At 41.2% G+C, this 22,706-nt stretch overlaps 1 protein-coding gene across 1 annotated transcript in view; it reads right to left on the bottom strand.

Annotated features, from left to right (window-relative positions):
* Positions 1-22,706, bottom strand: part of LOC140715228 (cilium assembly protein DZIP1-like) — a 176,613-nt gene that overhangs the window by 111,032 nt on the left and 42,875 nt on the right. Inside the window, exon 6 of the mRNA XM_073027121.1 lies at positions 12,140-12,283. Coding sequence (XP_072883222.1) covers positions 12,140-12,283 — 144 coding nt within the window. The remainder of the gene's footprint in view (positions 1-12,139; positions 12,284-22,706) is intronic.

The raw sequence follows: 22,706 nt of genomic DNA, 5'->3' as shown, positions 1-22,706 counted from the left end.
TTTCCTTCTCTCTCCCACCTCCTAAACTGCCCATCACCTCCCTCTGGTGCTCATCCCCCTTCCCTTTCTTCTACGGTCTATTACCCTCTCCTATCAGATTCCCCCTCATCCAGACCTTCACCTCTTTCATTAATCAACTTTCAGCTCATTACTTCACCCCTCCCTCTCTTCCAGTTTCACCTATCACCTGCCACCTTGTGCTTCTTCCTCCCCTACCCCCAACTTCTTGCTCTGAATTCTCATCTTCTTTTTCCAGACCTGATGAAGGGTCTCGGCCCGAAACTTCGACTGTTTATTCATTTCCATAGATATTGGCTGACCTACTGATTTCCTTCAGCATTTACTGTGTTTTGCCTTGGATCTCCAGCATCTGCAGATTTTCTCATGTTTCTTTTTTGTGTTCTCTTGCATTTCTTATACACCATTTGTTCCTACTTGCCTATATCTGCTATGCACTTCCATTTTTATTAACCAGGAGCTCAATATCTCTTGAAAACCAAGGTTCCCTGCACTTGTTATCATTATCTTTTATTCTGACAGGCATGTACAAGCCTTGTACTCACAAAATTTCAGTTTTAAAGGCCTCCATTTACCAAGTACACCTTTGCTAGAAAACAGCTTGTCCCAATCCATGCTTGTTAGATCCTTTCTGATACCATCAAAATTAGCTTTTCTTCGATTTAGAATCTCAATCCACGGACCAAACCTATCCTTTTGCATATTTACTTTGTAACTAATGGCATTATGATCACTAGATGCAAAGTGTTCCCCTACACAAACTTCTGTCACCTGCCCTGTCTCATTCCCTAATAGCAGATCAAGTATTGCTCACATACCTTAATGTGGTCATACTTTTCTTATTTCTCAGTTTCACCCATAAAACCTCACTAAATGAGTTCTCCAGTAACATTTTTCCTGACTAGTAATGCCACCTATAACCCCTCCTGCTCTGCCACATCTAAAGCAGAAAACTGAGCTGCCAGTCCTGCCCCTCCTGCAACCAAGTCTCAATAATGGCTACAAAATCATAATTCCAGGTGTTGATCGACAGCCTGACCTAATCTGCCTTTCCTACGATACTTCTTGCATTGAAATATACGCACTCAGGACATCAATCGCACCATGCTTTTCACTGCGGACTTTGCCTGAGGTCTTAACAACACGTCTCCACAACCTGTACACTAACTGTTCAGACATTCTGGTTCCTATCCGCCTGCAACTACAGCTTTAACCCCCACCCAGTGTGGCATTAGCAAACCTTCTAGTTCAGGTGCAAACCATCTCTCTGTACAAGTTCCACATTCCCTGGAAGAGAGCTGAATGATCCAAAATTCCTATATCCTCCATTCCACACCAACTCCTTGGCTACATGTTAGACTGTATAATAACCTCACTAGCATTTGGCACAGGTGGCAATCCTGAGATCATAACCCCGGGGGTCCTGTCCTTTAACTTAGTACCTAACTCCCTGAATTCAATTTACAGAACCTTGTCACTCTTCCTACATATGTCATTGGTACCTATATGGACCACAACTTCTTGCTGTTTACCCTCCTACTTAAGAACGCTGAGGACTTGACCAGAGATGACCCTTGCCCTGGGGAGGTGACATACCATTCAGAAATCTCATTCTCATCCAGAGAACCTCCTTTCCATTCCCCTATCTAACACTATACTTCCTATATTTCCAGTTTGAATATTTAGGTATCAAGGAAAAAACTAACATGAATCTTGTTCAGTTGACCCAGAGCAACAAGGAGTCAGCCTTCTATGAGATGACACACTTCTAAGCAGATGTAAAAAATGTTCATGATTTCTTGCTTTGATCTTCTAAGTTCCACATTTGACTGTGATGTTATGATGTGATGTGTAAGTACCATCATTATTAACAAATAATGTCATCAAGTTATTATGATGTCATAAAATGTGGAAATTTACACTTTATCACTATCTACAAGTGAATAATGAGAAATGAAAGTTTTCCTGGCAGAGTAAAACTTGCTTCAGACACAGTTATTTCAAAATCAATCTTTCACTTCAGTGTAGAAGAAATTTGTTGTTAATGCTCCTGGAATGCCCTTCCAATAAAATGTTCAGCTTAAACACAACTCAAAGCAGAGTATATTTCACTCTGTCTCTATGAGTCATGACTTCAACCCCAATCACTACTCCATGGTTTCCATGGGAATCCGCTCTCACAAAGCTTCTGCACAATGGCCTTCTACACAAACAACTTGCTTACCCCTGCTGAGCTGCAGCTTCCAGTAATAAGACCATAAGATATAGGAGCAGAATTAAACCATTTGGCCCATCTAGTCTGCTCCACCATTTCATCATGACCCCTCTCAGCCCCAATCTCCTGCCTTCTTCCTATATCCCTTCATGCCCCCATCAACCTCTGCCCTAAATATACACAATGACTTGGCCTCCACAGCTGCCTGTGGCTACAAGTTCCATGAATTCACAGCTCTCCTTATTCCACCTCCCCCTACTGTACGTCAGAGCTAGTCATTGTGTCACAGGCCTGTTTGCTGCTGCTGCTCTCCTCTGAAAGATCAGATCCCTCCCCAAGAGTATCCAAACTGATGGGAATGGCCATATGGAAATCCTGCACTCCCTATCTACCCCTCTTCCGGCTACCTATACCTTTGGTGCAACCACCTCACTTAACCTATTCTATGAAACAATAAACATCACTAATGTTTCTGAACAAGTCCTATAAATATAATCTCCTGGAGCACTGAAGTTTCCCTGATCTCCCACTTTCTGCAGGAGGAGCATGTGACTGGCCTGCCAATATCTCTAAACCACTAAGACTACAGCGGAAGATAAAAGACCTTGCTTTGTCTTCACTTACCACTACTCAGCCTTCATGCTAAAGCCTCCAAAGCCAAAGCTTCAGCAGTAGCACCTTAAAGGATAATTAAACAACTAATTGGAAAATGGAGACCCAATGACATTCCAGTGTCCAATGACAAGGACCACACTGGGCAAATCCCACAGGAAAAGGTTCAAGAGTTTACAATTATCTTTAGCCATGGAATATTAATCACAATTTTCTCCTGAGATCCAAATTGTCACAAAAATCAATCATCTTTAGCCAATGCAATTCACTCAATGTGATGTAAAAAAAACCAACTGCACTGGACACAGAATTAGTTGAGGACACAGACAGCATCTCAGCTGCAGGGTTGAAAATTTGCATCCCACAACTAGCAGCATCTCTAGGCAAGCTATTCTCGTATAATTATAAACCCAATTATCTACCTGACAAAATGGAAAATTACCCAGGTTTACCTCGCCCATAGAATGCAGGACAACTTTAATCAGGCTTGCTACAACTCAATCAGTTTACTTCCAAATATGAAAAAAAGTGATGGAGGCCTTTACCAACAGTATCATTAAGTAATACTTACTCACGAGTACCTGTCCAAACTAGTTTAGTACACATTACACTGCTTCCAAACCTTATGATAAATTAGGTGATGTGGTTAGATTTGCTGCCTTAACACAAAAATGCTTCAGTAAAGCAAGGCACCAGGAAGAAACCATTTCACAAGGTGGTGTCATATAGCACACAAAAGGAGATATTATTGTTGGAGATTAATCATCCAGCCTAATGTATTCTCAGGTTTTTGTCCTGAACTAGACAACACTCAGCTTCTTCAGCAATATCTTTCCTTCCACTGTAAGGTCAGAAGTGGGGAGATTCTGTGAGGAATACATCATCAGGTCCTCCACCATCAACATCCTGAGGAGGTAACATTGAAAAGAAGTTCAACTAAACTATTTACATAAATACTCACATAAATAATTTGGTCTTCAAGTGCTTGTTTGTCACCTAATTTCTTAAAGTCTTAGCACCACACAAACTCAGGAATGTAATGGAATCCTCTCCGTATTGGATGAATGTAGCACCAACAACACTCAGGAAACTTGGCATCGCGATCTGGGACAAGGCAGGCCAGTGAATTGACACTCCTCCAATCCCTTCCAACTCTGGTACAATGTGGTTGCAGAAGGTACCAACAGTTAACTGATAATCTCATTGTAAGAGGTCGTTCAGGATAGGATGACAATAGCATAACAGAATTCTTCATAAACAAGGAATGTGAACCTTGTATCCTAAATCCGAACAAAGTATTGAGATCTGAGTTGTAACGGACAGTTTGTGGAAATTCATTGAAAGGAATCACGATAGATGGACAATAGCTCAAGGAATAAATACAGGACCAAAACACAAAAGGAAAAAATGATTCAACCTTGTCTGACAAAAGAAATTAATTATAGGATTCGATCTAAAGAGGCTGATACAAAGTTTCCAGTAAATGCAGCAATCCTGATAAGGGAAAGTAGTTCAGTGCCATCAAACAGGCAAGGTTATGCCCCTACTGAAACAAAACAAATATGCCTGTCATTATGAACACAGAAAATTCCAAAATCAGGAATTGTTAGCTTTTCATGAGAAACCGCATGTTAAACTGAAGTGTTGCGGGAGCATGATCAGTTCTATAAAATGCCCCTTGACAACAAAATTCCAAAGAATACAACATGTAAGGTACTGATAACATATTTTGTGAAGAAAGGTCTTTCCCAAGTTGACTCAACCTTTGTTGGGAAGAGTTCAGGTAGTCCATAGATTTTAGTATTGTGGCATATGAGATAGGTGAATGGATGGGATGATAGGTAGAGACAGAATGTGATCATGCAGGATCCTATCCAACGTCAGGTTTAAGATTAAGAGATGTGAGGGAAAGGGACATCCATAAAACAGAGAAGAATCAGAATCACAATCAGGTTTAATATCATCGGCATATGTCATGAAATCTGTTAACTCAGCAGCAGCAGTACAATCCAATACATCAAAATATACAAACAAAATCAATTAAAGTAAGTATATATGTATATTGTTGTGTTTGTGCACAACTACATTCATATCAATTAATTAGCACGTATGCAGAAGATGGCTTTAACTGGTGTATTCACATTGCAGTGAGAGAGAGAGAGAACAAGAGAACAATGCGCATGCATAGACAACAGATCAATACGTAATGTGAAGATGGGGGTCATTGCTCTGAAAGAAATAGTTCCATACATTACACTTCCTTCCCCTTTAGATTAATGCAACGTAAAACTGTATATGTACAAAACATTCAATTTCCCTTTCATAAACCTATATTCCAAATAAACATGCTTTTACAATAACAGACCATAACTAACTTCACAGTTCTGAAGGCTCAGTCTTATCGATGGTGCTCCTTTTCTTCCAGGGTAGCACCACTGGACCTGTGGAGTGGCGTCATTCTTGGCAGGTGTCTTGTCTACAATGATGTTCTCATCACGCCTCTGGACCTGTGGAGCGACATCAGGTCTGGTAGGTGTCTTGTCTAAGACAACGTTCTCGGTTTCCAGTGTTATGTTGCTGTCAGTGACATCACTGAGAGGTGTGTCCGGTGACTGTAATGTGTCCGTCTTCTTGGATGCAATCGACTCAGTAGTGTTTTTTGGTTGAGCATCCAATATCTGGTTCACGTGATTTCTCCATGTCTGTGTACATCAGTGGTACAGTTCTTATAGCTATCCTACCAGGTATCCACCTGCCTTCTTGGGAATCACACACTAGAACTTCCTGTCCAATATCAAAGGTCCTTGCTGCTTCACTTGGCAACTGGCTGAACTGTTTATTCTGTACTTCCCTCCAGAGGTCTGGTTTCAGGAGGTCTATGCAAGATCTCAGATTCCTGCTCATGAACAGCAATGCAGGTGTTTAATTTGTCGTCACATGGACAGAGGTCTGATACACAAAAAGGAACTTGTCCACCTTGTGCATTAGAGAAGTATCCTCCTTGTCCATCATTTTAATGGACGTTGAAGATTTGGATAAACCTTTCAGCTAACCCATTTGCTGCTGGGTGGTGAGGAGCTGGCTTGAAATGCCTGATGCCACTTTTCTTCATGAACAGTCAGAAAGACATGTATTGTGGTCTGTAGTCAGTCACAATTTGTTCTGGTAAGCCGTTTCTGATTAAGATAATCCTCAGAGCGAGACAGTCTTTTTATGAGGTGTTTGACTTCATTGGTATAAATTCCCAGCACTTCAAATGAGCATCCACAGCAATCACAAACATGAAGTCCATGAATAGCCCAGCAAAGTCAATATGTACTCTTTGCCATGGTAAAGACAGCCACTCCCACGGGTGTAACACAATGCTGCCTATGAGGGTGCATTTTGAACTCTTTGGCATCCTGAACAGCTTTTGGGCAAGTCTTCAATCTGTTTATCTATTCCCTTCTCAAACACTTTCTGATTATCATTAATTAAGCAGCTGCGACTGTCTCAAGTTAGCGCTACTATTTGGGCGGCCGTTGCCTGTTGATGTCACACTGAGAGCTTTGATTGAGTGCCAGTCTAGTTGGATTTTTCTCCATCATTCATGTCTAAAAAGTGCTGTCCCTCCACTACTCAATACATAAAGTTCTAACTGTTGTGTTTGGCCTTCATACATCACATTTACTGTCAGTTTGCCTTTGGGAGATGCATTTTCACCTATCTAAGTCTTCAGCATCACTGAGGTCTTCTCTAATGGTATCTTAGAATGGTTGTACTCAGTCTTCAGAATTATGGACAATGCTGATATCCTGATCCATTTTTAGTTTTACACCAGACACATCCATTATGATCTAGATTATTTTGTGATCTGCTTCAGTTATACAGTGCAGTTCTAGGCATGACAGTTCACCTTTGTCAGACTCTATGTTGTCTGATTCTGTTTTACATTCAGTAACATTATGCAATTGTTCAGTTTTGTGCTTGAGATTTTTCATTCAGGTTTCTGTCTGTCTTGCACATTCTCTGAATGTGACCTTGTCTGTGACACTTGCTGCATACTTTTTCTTTGAACCGTCATTTGCATCATGGAAGGGTTTGCCACATCTATAACACTTTTTGCTTTTTGCATCATTCAGGGACATTTTGTGCATTTCACATTCTAGCTTCTAAAGTTCTGCTGCATCCTTTGCTGCAGTCTCTAAAGATATTGTAATGGTCAATGCCTGTTCTAAGGTTAAGTCTCTTTCTGATGGTAGCCTCTTTTGAGTGTTTTGACTATGCATGCTACATACCAGCCTTTCCCTTAGTACATCAGAACATCCATCCCTAAAGTCACAGTACTGGGAAAGTGTGTACAGTTCTGCAATATATTCAGAAATGCTTTCATCTTTTGACTAGTTCCTTTTGTAAGATCTAAATCTCTCAGCCATTATCAGTGGTTAAGGGCTCAAGTGATTTTGTAAAATTGTAACAATTTTCTCCAATGTCTTGCTTGCCGACTTTTCGGGGGTTACTAGCTTGCATAAGAGACTGTATGTTGTAGGGCCCATTAAGCCAAGAAATGTAAGGGCTTTTTTTAGCTCCTCCATGTTGTTCACATTACAATTCAGTTCAACCCTCTCGATATACAACTCCCAGCCTTCATTAGTGCTATCAAATTTGTCAACTTTCCTGACTGAAGCCATCACCATGTTATTTTCACTTTAAATTCGGTGCGTCTTTCACTGTTACTCACTTGTTCCTATGTTAGCATCTATGCCAGCCTTCTCATACTGTTTAACTCTCGCTGTTTCATCCCGTAACTATTGGTGCAATTTGTGATATTCTGACATTCCGGTTCATACTTGTCGCCAATTTGTTGTGTCTGTGCACAACTATATATATATTAAATATATTAAATAGATAGATAGATAGATAGATACTTTATTCATCCCCATGGGGAAATTCAACTTTTTTTTCCAATGTCCCATACACTTGTTGTAGCAAAACTAATTACATACAATACTTAACTCAGTAAAAAATATGATATGCATCTAAATCACTATCTCAAAAAGCATTAATAATAGCTTTTAAAAAAGTTATTAAGTCCTGGCGGTAGAATTGTAAAGCCTAATGGCATTGGGGAGTATTGACCTCTTCATCCTGTCTGAGGAGCATTGCATCGATAGTAACCTGTCGCTGAAACTGCTTCTCTGTCTCTGGATGGTGCTATGTAGAGGATGTTCAGAGTTATCCATAATTGACCGTAGCCTACTCAGCGCCCTTCGCTCAGCTACCGATGTTAAACTCTCCAGTACTTTGCCCACGACAGAGCCCGCCTTCCTTACCAGCTTATTAAGACGTGAGGCGTCCCTCTTCTTAATGCTTCCTCCCCAACACGCCACCACAAAGAAGAGGGTGCTCTCCACAACTGACCTATAGAACATCTTCAGCATCTCACTACAGACATTGAATGACGCCAACCTTCTTAGGAAGTACAGTCGACTCTGTGCCTTCCTGCACAAGGCATCTGTGTTGGCAGTCCAGTCTAGCTTCTCGTCTAACTGTACTCCCAGATACTTGTAGGTCTTAACCTGCTCCACACATTCTCCATTAATGATCACTGGCTCCATATGAGGCCTAGATCTCCTAAAGTCCACCACCATCTCCTTGGTCTTGGTGATATTGAGACGCAGGTAGTTTGAGTTGCACCATATCACAAAGTCCTGTATCAGTTTCCCATACTCCTCCTCCTGTCCATTCCTGACACACCCCACTATGGCCGTGTCATCAGCGAACTTCTGCACATGGCAGGACTCCGAGTTATATTGGAAGTCTGATGTGTACAGGGTGAACAGGACCGGAGAGAGTACGGTTCCCTGCGGCGCCCCTGTGCTGCTGACCACCGTGTCAGACCTACAGTATCTGTATAATATCTGGGAGTACAGTTAGACGAGAAGCTAGACTGGACTGCCAACACAGATGCCTTGTGCAGGAAGGCACAGAGTCGACTGTACTTCCTTAGAAGGTTGGCATCATTCAATGTCTGTAGTGAGATGCTGAAGATGTTCTATAGGTCAGTTGTGGAGAGCGCCCTCTTCTTTGTGGTGGCGTGTTGGGGAGGAAGCATTAAGAAGAGGGACGCCTCACGTCTTAATAAGCTGGTAAGGAAGGCGGGCTCTGTCGTGGGCAAAGTACTGGAGAGTTTAACATCGGTAGCTGAGCGAAGGGCGCTGAGTAGGCTACGGTCAATTATGGAAAACTCTGAACATCCTCTACATAGCACCATCCAGAGACAGAGAAGCAGTTTCAGCGACAGGTTACTATCGATGCAATGCTCCTCAGACAGGATGAAGAGGTCAATACTCCCCAATGCCATTAGGCTTTACAATTCAACCGCCAGGACTTAAGAACTTTTTAAAAGCTATTATTAATGCTTTTTGAGATAGTGATTTAGATGCATATCATATTTTTTACTGAGTTAAGTATTGTATGTAATTAGTTTTGCTACAACAAGTGTATGGGACATTGAAAAAAAAAGTTGAATTTCCCCATGGGGATGAATAAAGTATCTATCTATCTATCTATCTACCTAAAAGCACACAACTAGGGGTTAGCTTTAACTGGTGTATTCACATTGCAGTGAGAGAGAAAGAGAGAGAGAACAATGTTCATGTGTAGAAAACAGGTCAATACGTAGTGCTGGAGGGGGTCATTTCTCTAAAAGAAATAGATCCATACATTATACCTATTAAATATTTAAATTAAAATATTGCAAAAAAGAAATAATATATATTAAAAAGTGAGGTAGTGTTCATGGGTTCAATGTCCATTGAGGAAATGAATGACAGAGGGGAAGGAACTGCTTCTGAATCACTGAGTGTGTGCCTTCAGATTTCTGTACTTCCTTCCTGATGGTAACAGTGACAAGATGGTATGTCCTGGGTGATGGAGCTCCTTAAAAATGGATGCTATCTTTCAGAGGTACCACTCCTTGAAGCTGTCTTGGATACTACGGAGGCTAGTACCCAAGATGGAGCTGACTAATTTTACAACTTTCTGTAGTTTCTTTCGGTCCTGTGCAGTATCCGCACCCCCAATACCAGACCGTGATGCAGCCTGTCAGAATGCTCTCCAAAGTACATCTGTGGAAGTTTTCAAGTGTTTTAGGTAACAAAACAAATCTCCTCCAACTCCTCATGACATGTAGCAGCTGTCTTGCCTTCTTTATAGCTGCATCAATATGTTGAGGCGAGATCCTCAGAGGTCCTGACACCCAGGAATTTGAAACTGCTCACTCTCTCCACTTCTGATTCCTCTAAGAGGACTGGCATGTGTTCCCTCATCTTACCCTTCATGAAGTCCACAATCAGCTCTTTGGTCTTACTGATGTTGAGTGCAAGGTTGTTGCTGCGACACCGCTCAACTAGCTGGTATATCTCACTCCTGTACACGCTCTCGTCTCCATCTGAGATTCTGCCAACAATGGTTGTATCATCAGTTAATTTATAGATAGCATTTGAGCTACATCCAGCCACACAGTCATGGGTACAGAGAGACTAGAGCAGTAGGCTAAGCAGACAACCCTGAGGTGCACCCAGTGTTGATCGTCAGCGAGGAGATATTATCACCAATCCGCACAGGTTGTGGTCTTGCAGTTAGGAAGTCGCAAATCTAATTGCAGAAGGAGATACAGAGGCCAAGGTTCTGTAGCTTAGCAATCAGGACTGTGGGAATGATTGTGTTAAACGCTGACCTATAATCAACAAACAACATCCTGACATAGGAATCATGGGTTAGAGTAGCATTGGAGAATGCAGCATCATAGCTTTTGCCCCACATAAAGGATGGAACACTACTGGGAGTGCTGTCTCAATATGAAGGTACTGAAAAGAAATGTTCAAACAAGAGTCCAAGAAACATGGGCTTACCCAGGAGATGAATGGAGCTAAGAATTAGTAGTCCCTACTAACACTGGCTAAGTGGGGTGGACAATGGAGGCAGTGAAAAACAATTTAAAACAGAGCTTTAGGTTCAGAGGTTCAAGGCATATGTTTAAGGTGAGAGGGGAAAGATTTAATTGGAAGCTGAGGGACATTATTTTTTACACAATGTAGATTGAATTGCCAGAGGAAGTAGTTAAAACAGATGTAATAACAACTTTTATAATACAGTTGGCAGATAACTTCAGAAAGTTATAGCCTAGATACTGGAGAATGGGACAACCTTGGATAGGAAATTTTGGTTGCAATTGGGTAGAAGGACATGTTTCCATGCTGTATATCATTATGAACTATTTCGATGTATAGACCTACATGCAAGGCAGCAAATATATCGAACTCCACAGCAGAAAGCCAAGCATAATATTACCAGTTACAGCCTGCTTTGATGTGAACGATTTGCAAGCCTTGAATGCCCAAAAGAAATTTACACAAGTGGCGTAAAATTTTAAATTTCACATCATTTTGGAACACTGTGCATGTCCACGGGCATCACACGTGGCCAGGATCAACAGACCGAGTGGTGTATACACAAGCATATTTAGTTAATTCAATTCTGTACACCCAACAACTTTTATCATGCAAAATTAGGTGCCATGGTAGCATAGCATAGCAGTTAGAGCAAAGCTTTTACAACTTGGGGCATCAAGTTTGGAATTCAATTCCAGCGTCATCCGTAAGGAGACTCATTACTTTCTGCCTATGGAACCCATGGGTTTTCCTGGTGCTCTGTTTTGTCCCACAGTCCAAAGACCTACTGAGTAAGTTAGTTGGCAATTGTAAATTGTCCCATGGTCAATTTAGGGTTAAATTGGGGTTGTTGGAGGTTCCTGGGGCAGCGCGGCTAGATGGGCCAGAATAACCTACTCTGCACTGTATATCTTTTTAAAAAATCTGTGCACCATGCTTCTCCACACTATATATATCTGCAGATTTTCTCATGTCTTGTAATCCTGCTTCTGTTTTTAATTCCCCTTCTGTTCATGAGTAAAATGTCAGGTTTGCCAAATGCCATTGTGCTCAGCGTATATAATCCAACATCTCTCAAAACAAGAACTGTCAGGTGTTTTTATTAATTACTGATACAAGCCACTAAACAATTTTCAGTTCATACTTCATGTAATTTTAATTTCCTTAATACTTAGATGTAATGTTGCATTAGTACCTACTAGTGCATTATCATCCATTATCCTTTTTAAAGACATACCTAAGAAAACAATGATTTGGAGTAGAGGAGTAAAAAGAATATAAGGTACAACTTTTTATATTAATGCATCCTTCAAATGGTATCATTGGAATTATAATCCTTAAAATTACATACATAATATACCTGATTTTCTAAAAATAACTTGAGATCCTTCACTTCTTGCTGGTTTCGCTGACTTTCCATCTTTGTATCATTCTCAAGTTCATTTATTAATGTGCCAAGGTGAGATTTAATTTGCAAACTTGTACTTTTTATCTGCTGAACTTCCTTTACAAGACGCACACACAAAAAAAGGCATTAAATAAAAATATGTAAAAGCTACTTCAAATTGAAATGTTTTAAAATTTGCAGTTACTGTTGAATAAACAATGCTCATAGCTCATTAGATTTGCAAGTGCTTAGATTTTGTGGGTTTTTGCATTTCAGTTTGTCATTACTGGTTAGCTCAGTACATTTCCTTTAACATCTTCTTGCACCAAAGGGAATAGTTAAGGTTTTTTAAATAAATACTTTTAGTGACAAAAACAATAGATGCTAAGGTAGTGGGGGCAGTAAGTGGTGCTGCTTTGGACCACACATAAATTAACAAAGAGGAGGTCCTGGAGACCTTAATATGCATTAAGGTGGATAAATCCCCAGATCCTCGCCGACTGTATTGTTGGACTTGTGGGAGAAGTGGTTGCAGAAGTTTTTGCTTCATCGCTGGACACAGATGATATTCCAGAGGACTGGAAAGTGGCTAATTTGGTACCATTGTTTAAAAGGGTTAGCAAACACAAACCAGGAAACTAAGAAGTTCGAAGTACAATTATTGTCAAAGTTAGTGATTATAAAACCTTGAGATTCATCTCCCTACAGGCAGCCACTAAACAACAAACCCAAAAGGACCTATGAAAAAGAGCAATAAACTCCTACTGTGCAGAGAGGAAAAAAACAAATCCTGCAAACAATAAAAACAAGCAAATAGCTCTTTGAATAAAAGTGAGTGCTCAGAAAAGAAAACCCAGAGCAGGCCACAGCCTCAGCGTCAGTTCAGGACATAGCAGAGTAAATGTAGCACAGCCCACAGACACGAAGTCCAGAGCAGCTGGAGTAGGCCACAGCCTCGCCTCAGTGCAGTGCAGAGCAGAGTAAATGTAACACAGCCCACAGACACGAAGTCCAGAGCAGCCAGAGCAGGCCACAGCCTCGCCTCAGTGCAGTGCAGAGCAGAGTAAATGTAACACAGCCCACAGACACGAAGTCCAGAGCAGCCAGAGCAGGCCACAGCCTCGCCTCAGTGCAGCGCAGAGCAGAGTAAATGTAACACAGCCCACAGACACGAAGTCCAGAGCAGCTGGAGTAGGCCACAGCCTCGCCTCAGTTCAGCGCAGAGCAGAGTAAATGTAACACAGCCCACAGACACAAAGCCCAGAGCAGCTGGAGTAGGCCACAGCCTCGCCTCAGTGCAGCACAGTGCGGAATAAATGTAACACAGCCCACAGACACAAAGTCCAGAGCAGCCAGAGCAGGCCACAGCCTCGCCTCAGTTCAGAACAGCGCAGAGCGGAGTAAACATCGCAGAGCAGTATGCAGAACTGGCCTGACCCTCGTCTCTAGTTTCAACACTCTGCCTTTTTAATCCATCTGGTTCAGCATTTCAATCATGTAAACATTGGGTCGTTCCTCGCTCTAAGACTGGGGCTCTGTCGTATCGATACATTCTGGGCCTGAACCCCACCCATACCTGACCTTTCCAAATTGGCCCAGCACTTAGATCGATCAAACCTCACTCTCGATTTGAGTGGATGGACAGGCCCCGAATCTGCCTCTTCTCTGATCTGCTCACCCCAATTTATGCCTCGAGCTTACCCCAACTTTGCCTCACACCTGCAAGTTTTGACCCTCAATTCACTTGTTCCTTCATCAATTGCAGTGATCGTTTACCATAATTTTTTTTCAGGAGAAATGTTATTAATAAAGTATTTGGCTGTACTTCTTGTTTTGGTAACTGCCAGTAAGTTGTCCCTCACCTACAGCATCACCATCGCAAACCAGAAGACCAGTGAATCTGACATCAGCTAAAGGGAAATTGCTGCAGAAGGTTCTGAGAGACCGGATCAACCAACATTTGGAGAAACAAGATTTGATTCCAGAACAGTCAGCTTCCATAATTTTATGTCCAGGAAGTCATGTCTGACAATTCTCTTGGTGTTCTTTCAGGAAGTAACCAACAGGGTAGATGAGGGTAGGAGAGCGGACACTGACGATACGGATTCTAGCAAAGCCTTTGATAAGGTCCCACATGCCTGCCTACTGCCTAGTTTGGAGGGTTAAATTGCATGGGATCCAAGATGAGCTAGAGAATTGAATTCAAAATTGGTTCAGTAGTAGGAAGCAGAGGGTATTGGTTCATGGTTGTTTCTCAGACTGGAGGTCTGTATCTAGTAATATGCCACAGGTGCTGAGATTTTTGTTGTTCTCATTTTATTTAAATGACTTGGAAATGAATTACGAGGCACAATTAGTAGATTTGCGGATTATACTAAAATAGGTGGTGTTGTAGATAGTGTAGAAGGTTATGAAAATTACAGCATGGTCTTGATTATTCAGGTATGTAGGCTAATGATTGGCAAATGGCTTTGAGTCCAGGTAAATGTGGGGTATTGTATTTTGGAAGATCAAGTTAGCACAGAAGTTGTAAAGTGAATAGAAGGGCTCTGTGGAGTGCAAGTGAATAGTCCACTGAAAGCAGTGTCACAGTTGGACTGGGCATTGACACAATGGTCATCATCAGAATGGACTTTGACCATTGAAGTTTGGAGGTTATGTTGCAGTTCTATAAGATATTGATGAGACTGCACTTGGAACTGAGTACAGTTTCAGTCACTCTGTTGGTCAAAGATGTTATTAAACTAGAAAGAGTCCATCAAAGATTACCAGGTTGTTGCCAGGTCTTGGAGGCTTGAGTTACAAGAAGAGGTTGTGTAGTCCAGTACTTTATTCCCTGGAACTTGGGAAATTGAAGGGTGACCTGAGAGAAGTGTATAAGATCATGAGGGGCATAGATAGGGTGCCAGCACATAGTCCTTTTCCCAGGGAGTGGGTGCTATAAACAAGAGGGTATAGGAGCAGGACCATGGGTGAGAAATTTAAAGGGGACATCGGAGGCAGCTTCTTCACATGAAGGGTGGTGCATCTTTAGAATGAGCTGCCAGAAATAGTGGTTGAGGTGGGCACAACAACAACATTTACAAGCCATTTAGTTAAGTATATTAGGCAGGGACATTCAAAGGGATATACACCAAACACAAGTGGATGGGACCAGCTCGCTGGCATGGATGAGTTGGGTTGAAGGGCCTGCTTCTAAGCTGTATAACTCTACAATCATGACTCATTTACAAGGGATGCAGAATTTCTTTGAAAATATCCATGACATTGGCTGTTTTGTTCTACATAGACCTTCTGAGTATTTTCAGTATTTTCTGTTTTGATTTCAAATTCCAGAATCTATATATTTGCTTTGTGATTCAAGTCCTTACTGAAACATTTAGGCCAAAAAGCTCTTTCTTACAATAGTGGGGTGCTACTGAAAACAGGTTTAATCCAGAGAAAAGCAGGAAATTCGACCCTAAATTTTCAGTACCATCTTTGCTTATAATTGCATCTTTTCTCTTAAATATACCTTCTCTAAATAGCACAAGGCTATTGTTGCATATTTATGTGCAACATGATTTTCAACTCATTGGTCAAAAATACAAATGATCACATTTACTCATAATTGTTTTTTTTTCCTGGCTATTAGTTTTTTTTAATTCAAACTGCTTTAATCGTCCTCACTAAGGACTTCATTGATTGCCAGACAGTTTTTTTCTTAGATGGAAATGGCTAATACAAGAGGGCATAATTTTAAGGTGAATGGAGGAAAGTATATAGGAGAGGATGTCAGAAATAAACTCTTTTCATAGAGAGCAGTGGGCACATGGAACAGGACACCAGGTATGGTGGTAGAGGCACATACGTCAGGGGCATTTAAGAAACTCTTAGCGAGGCATATGGATGATAGAAAAATGGAGGGTTATGCAGAAGGAAGGGTTAGATAGATCTACAAATAGGATAAAAAGTCAGCACAGCATCATGGGCTGAAGAGTCTGTACTGTGCTGCAATGCTCTACATACTTGGATGTTCCTACAGGTTCTTGCCGTAAGGTTATATGGGTGGAACTGAAAAATAAGAAGTGGTAAGCACCAATTTCTAATTTCAAATCTCTAATTTGTAATGACCAGTGTGTGCAAAAAATCTTGTTCTGTCCAGTTTTTTGCCCAGTGACAACAACCTGTGCGCACTGAAAGTAGAAGTAAACTTAAAGTTATTCCAAGGATGATAAACTACCAAGTCCAGTTTGTTGTTCATTGTCAATAAGAACTTTGATCTTCTCTGGGTTTGATCGCTTTCGCTCTCATTCATTTGCACTCTCGCAAAACATACAGAGCAGGTCTGTAGAAGGATATTCTCGCTGGAGATTTTGCGCACTGTCCATAATGTGATATGCTTGCTAAATGACACTTTAAAAAGTCCCATTTCCAAATATCACTCCACTTCTTACTGCTTGCAAATTCTCCAGCAACTTCTGCATCACAACGAAATGCACAGACAACCAGCTTCTGTATTGTACATAAATATTTCTCACAGCTGCCCATTCCTGACTTCATGAGATTTCGGTGTAGCAGCTTGTACACTTTCATTAAGCCATTCCACTCAAAATGAGCAGTTCTTTTGCATTTCATGCCCTTTGCATCTTTGGAATTTAACATAATAAACCAATAATTTCTCCAATAAAAACAGTATAAATAAGTAATTTCTAAAATCTGCAGACAAATCATCACAAACTGTTGTCAACACTGTCCGCATCAGAAATGGGAAAAGGTTATGTGATTGTGTACGAATGTGAAATATACTTAACATGCCAGTGAGGTAGAAATAACTTTTTGTGTGCAGTTTAAATTCCTTTGTCCACTAGTAGCAAAAGACGCGTGTGCACGCACACCTTAGAGGGAAATTGGTGATCACCTTAATGGGACTGTATGAACCCACCAATAGTAAGTGAGAATCAGAGCAATGAACATTCATAAAGACTGCAGTTATCTGTGTGATTTGTAGTTGTTGTTATTCTTTTCCGTGCCTTGTGTGCATCAGGAGGCAACCTTGCCGTTTATTCAGCATTTTTGTCTATTTTTTACAAGGCAGAGTTGCTAGATTGACACTCAACCAGGCACAGATAAAGAGCATGAATCAAATCCCGGACCACGCGTCTTGAAATAATGTGTAGATACTACTATGCCACCAGTCGGCTTAAGAGATTTGTAGTAGTTGGAAATTATAATTTTCTAAATACGTGGCTAATAAGATGGTGTAGGGCAGAGGGCATAAGATTTTTGGATGATTGGGCTCTCTTCCAGGGAAGGTTGAACATGTTCAGAAGGAACAGTTTAGACCAGAACTGGAGGGGGAATAACATCCTAGCAGGAAGGCTTGTTAATGCTGCACGATGGGGTTTAAACGAGAGTTGTAGGGGGAATGGGAACTAGAGTGCCAGAACAGAGGTTGTGGAGACAGATGTTGTAAGATCTCAGGCACAGTCAGGAATCAAAACGTTCAGCATGGTGTGACAAGTGTCCTGAACTGCATATACGATGGGGTGATTGATAAGTTTGTGGCCTAAGATGGAAGGAGTTGATTTTAGAAAACCTAGCACATTTATTTTTCAACATAGTCCCCTCCTATGTTTACACACTTAGTCCAGCAGTCGTGAAGCAAATGGATCTTGGACCTCCAGGAAGTGTCCATAGCAGGGGTGATTGATAAGTTTGTGGCCTAAGGTCGAAGGAGAAGGAGGCAAGTTCAGGAGAGGTACCAGGAGATTGGAGGATAGCCAATAGTTGTTCCACTGTTTAAAAAAGGCTCTAAACATAAACCAGGAAATTATAGGGCTGTGAGTTTATCATCAGTTGTGGGAAAGTTATTGGAAGATATTCTAAGGGACCGGATGTATAAGTATTTGGATAGACATGGACTGACCAAGGATAGTCAATATGATTTTGTGTGTGGTAGGTCATGTCAAACCAATCTTACAGTGTTTTTTGAAGAATTTGTCAGGAAAGTGGATGAAGGCAAGCCAGTGGATTTTGTCTACCTGGAATTCAGCAAGGCTTTTGACAAGGTCCCGTATGGGATGTTGGTCAAAAAGGTTCAGTCGCTCAGCATTCAAGATGAAGTAGTAAATTGGTTTAGACATTGGCTTCATGAGAGTAGCCAGAGAGTGATTGTAGATGGTTGCATGTCTGACTTAAGGCCTGTTGCTAGTGCTGAGTCCTTTGTTGTTTGTCATCTATATCAATGATCTGAATGATAATGTGATCAACTAAATCAGAAAATTTGTGGATTACACCAAGATTGAGGGTTTAGTGGAACAGAGAGGAAGTCTATCATGGCTTGCAGAAGGATCTGATGGAAAAATGGGAGATGAAATTTCAAGTGTGAGGTGCTGCACTTCAGTAGGACCAGCCAGGATAGGTCTTACACAGTGAACGGTAGGGCACTGAGGAGTGTGATAGAACAAAGGGATCAGGGAATGAAGGTCCGTACTTCATTGAAAGTAGCTTCACATTTAGACAGGGTTGTAAAGAAAGCTTTAGGCACCTTGGCCTTCATAAATCGATGTATTGAGTACATAAGTTGGGATGGTATGTTGAAGTGGTAAGGCCTAATTTGGAGCATTTGATCACCTACCTACAGAAAAGATGCCAATAAGATTGAAAGAGTGCAGAGAAAATTTACAAGAGTGTTGTCAGGACTTGAGGACCTTAAGTTATAAGGAAAAGTTCAATAGGGTACAACTTTATTCCCAACAGCCTACAAGAACAAGGGGAAATTTGATAAAGGTATACAAAATTATAAGGAATATAGATTGGGATCAGGTAGCAGGATGGAAATCCATTTCTACCAAAGAAGGTGTAAGGCACTCCTTCCCTCCGCTAACCTACAAGTCACCCTTGGGCAAGGTGTAGCACCCTGAAGCCATGGGAGGAGGTGGTGGATGGTCGTATGAGCAGCTAGTGCATATCACAAGTCCTGGTTATGTGGCCACTGACACCAAACAGACTGAAGAATATTGATAATAGCTGGGATCACCCATATTGTAAAGATACTGCCCAGAAGAAGCCAATGTAGAAAAAGACCATGATCGCCCACATCATACAACATTGCACTTAATGATGATGATGATAGAGAGGGCAAATGCAAGCAGGCTTTTTCCACTGAGGTTGGCTGAGACTAGAATCAGAGGTCATGGGTTAAGGATATAAGGTGAAATGTTTAAAGGAAAAATGAAAGGGAACTTCTTCACTTAGAGTGAGAGTATGAAAGGAGCTGCCAGCATAAGTAGTGGATGTAGGCTTGATTTCAACACTTAGGAGAAATTTGGATAGGTACATGATTGGGAAGGGTATGGAAGTCTATGGTCCTAGTGCAGGTCAACAGAACTAGGAAGATTAATAGTTCAGCATGGAATAGATGGGCCGAATAGATTGTTTTCATTCTATGACTATGACATGGTCATAGTCGTGGAAATTTAAACTGGAGGTGGCAGTGTTTTTTTTTACGAGGTCGAGTTGCAAGCTTGACATCAACCGGGCACGGATGGTACGGGAGTCACTGGATCAACATCAACCCAGCATGAGAGTGGTCTGTCACTGGATCGAACTCAGAAACCTCCATTCTTGAGCCCGGCGTTGAACCTCACTGCGCCACTAGCCGACCGGAACGGGGGGGGGGGGGGGGGTCAGGTCAGGGTGAATCTTGCTAAGAAAAAGTTAAGCCAAATACAAAGTTACACACTCAACACGGTGTCAACAGCAACAACTTAAAATGGTGGACAGCGTCACGATCCGACTTAAAATGGCAGACGGTGTTCTCCTTCCTCGGTTCATAAGTACAAGTTGTCCGTAAGTCGGACGTTCATAACTCAGGGACTACCTGTATTTTAATTAATCACAGAAGGTGAGTCTTCCCTTTGGAATTTTCCATTCTTGTTGGAATATTTTTGTCTGTGTATTCTGGAAGATCTCCTTAATGTGTCCTGTGGCACTCAATTATCAGTCCCTTAATTTAATTTGTCATTTAACTTTGCTCTCATGCTCCCATAATTTGCCAGACTTAAAATTTATATGCAAGTCTTACTATGCTTACAGAACAGAAAAAAAATCCCGTTGGCTGAAGCTATACCAGTCATAAGTACTTAATCACATAATTTTAGTACTTAATCTTATAAACACATTGTCTGTACCGTCTTTGTCATAGCAATTCAAATGCCCATCAGATTCTTCTTACATTTAGAAAGAACCTACCTCCACTGTGTTTTGTAGACCAACCATCCTGCCTGCCCTCAAATGGAATGTATAACGTTTAATAATGGCATAGTTGTTGCCATGTTGTGTGTGCAAATTCACTTTAAAGTTATCAACAAACTTTATTTCATTGCACAATGTCAAGTCTAGTATGGTTTGCTCTCTGGATGGCTTCAAAGAAAAGCTATTCCAAGAAATTATCCCAAAAATACTCCATGAAGTCTTCATCCAGGGCTCTTCTGCCCTTATGATTTTTCCAGTCTATATGGACACTAAAATCCCCTATCATTATTACCACCATACCTTGCTCACATCTTCATAATTTTTTTCTGATAATACTATCCTACTATTTAGTTAATTTCCTTTCCATAAATGTGACTTATCTTTATTGATTTTTTTTCTTCAGCCAACCCAGTTCTTTATCTAAATTGCTAAATTTTGTCAAATTTGGGTCATTCCTTTTTATTTCTCTAAGATTAATACAATACAAATACTGTCACCAAACAATTGATAGTAGAGCGTACAATCATCACAGTGATATTTGTTTCTGCGCTCCGCGCTTCCTGAAGTACAAATCGAAGTAAATATAATAAAAATTTAAATTATAAATCATAATTAGAAAATAGAAAAGGGAAAGTACGATAGTGCAAGTCAGGTCCAGATATTTGGAAGGTACGGCCCAGATCCAGGTCAGGATCTGTTCAGCAGTCTTATCACAGTTGGAAAGAAGCTGTTCCCAAATCTGGCCGTACGTATCTTCATGCTCCTGAATCTTCTCTCAGAGGGAAGTGGGACAAAAAGTGTGTTGGCTGGGTGGGACTTATCCTTGATTATCCTGGCAGCACTGCTCTGACAGTGTGTTGTGTAAAGTGAGTCCAAGGATGTTCTTTATGCCACCAGGTTCTTAATTTCCTCTCTGTACTCAGACTCATCATTACCCAAGATCCTCACCTCCTTTTCAAGGAAGACTGTCAAGTAGCTAAAATAGCTCAATTTTCAAGAAAGAAAATAGGGATAATATTGCAAACTACAGAACAATGAATCACATCAATGATGGGAAAGTTGCTGGAAAGGATTGTGGGGGAAACAATTTATGAGCATTTGGAAAACTATGGCCTAACTGGGGAAAAGCCAGCACGCCTTAGTACAGAGCAAGTCACTTCTTACAAACATGACTGAGTTTTTTGAGGATGTGACGAAGGTAGAGCTGTAGATGTTACCTACATAGATTTTAGAAGACGTTTGACAAGTTCCCTCATGGGAAGCTCATCTAAAAGATTAGAATGAATGTGATCCACGGTGACTTGGCTGTTGAGTTTCCATTAGACCATAAGATATAGGAGCAGCATTAGGCCATCAAGCTCATTGAGTCTGCCATTCAATCACGATTGATCCTTTTTTCTCCTCCTCAACCCCAGTTCCTGGCCTTCTCCCCGTAACCTTTGTTGCCATGGCTATTCAAAAACCTATCAATCTCTGCCTTAAATACACCCAACAATCTGGCCTCCACAGCTGCACGTGGCAACAAATTCCACAAATTCACCACCCTTTGGTTAAAGAAATTACTCCGCATCTCTGTTTTGAAAGGGTGCCCCTATATCCTGAGGCTATGCCCTCTTGTCCTAGACTCTCCCACCATTGGAAACATCCTTTCCATATCTACTCTGTCTAGGCCTTTCAACGTTCAAAAGCTTTCGATAAGATCCCCTCCCCCCCCCCCCCCCCATCCTTTGGAATTCCACGAGTACAGACCCGGAGCCATCAAACATTCCTCGTATGATAATCCTTTAATTCCTGGAATCATCCTTAAAACCTCCTCTAGACTCATTCCAATGCCAGCACATCTTTTCTAAGATGAGGGGCCCAAAACTGTTCACAATACTCAAGCTGAGGCCTCACCAGTGCCTTATAATACCTCAGCATCACATCCTTGTTCTAGTATTCTAGACCTCTTGAAATGAATGCTAACATTGCATTTGCCTTCCTCACCACTGACTAAACCAGCAAATTAACATTTGTAGTGTTCTGCACAAGAACTCTCAAGTCCCTCTGCATCTCAGATTCCTGGATTTTCTCTCCGTTAAGAAAATAGTCTGCACATTTATTTCTACCACCAAAGTACATGACCATGCATTATTCAACATTGTGTTTCATTTTCCACTTTCTTGCCCATCCTCCTATTCTGTCTAAGTCCTTCTATATCCTACCTGTTTCCTCAACACCACCTGCCCCTCCAGCAATCTTCGTATCATCTGGAAACTTGGCAACAAAGCCATCTATTCAATCATCTAAATCATTTATATAC

Source organism: Hemitrygon akajei, chromosome 2 (assembly GCF_048418815.1).
Source record: "Hemitrygon akajei chromosome 2, sHemAka1.3, whole genome shotgun sequence".
In the NCBI taxonomy this organism is placed as follows: domain Eukaryota; kingdom Metazoa; phylum Chordata; class Chondrichthyes; order Myliobatiformes; family Dasyatidae; genus Hemitrygon; species Hemitrygon akajei.
This window is presented reverse-complemented; position numbering and strand designations above follow the sequence as displayed.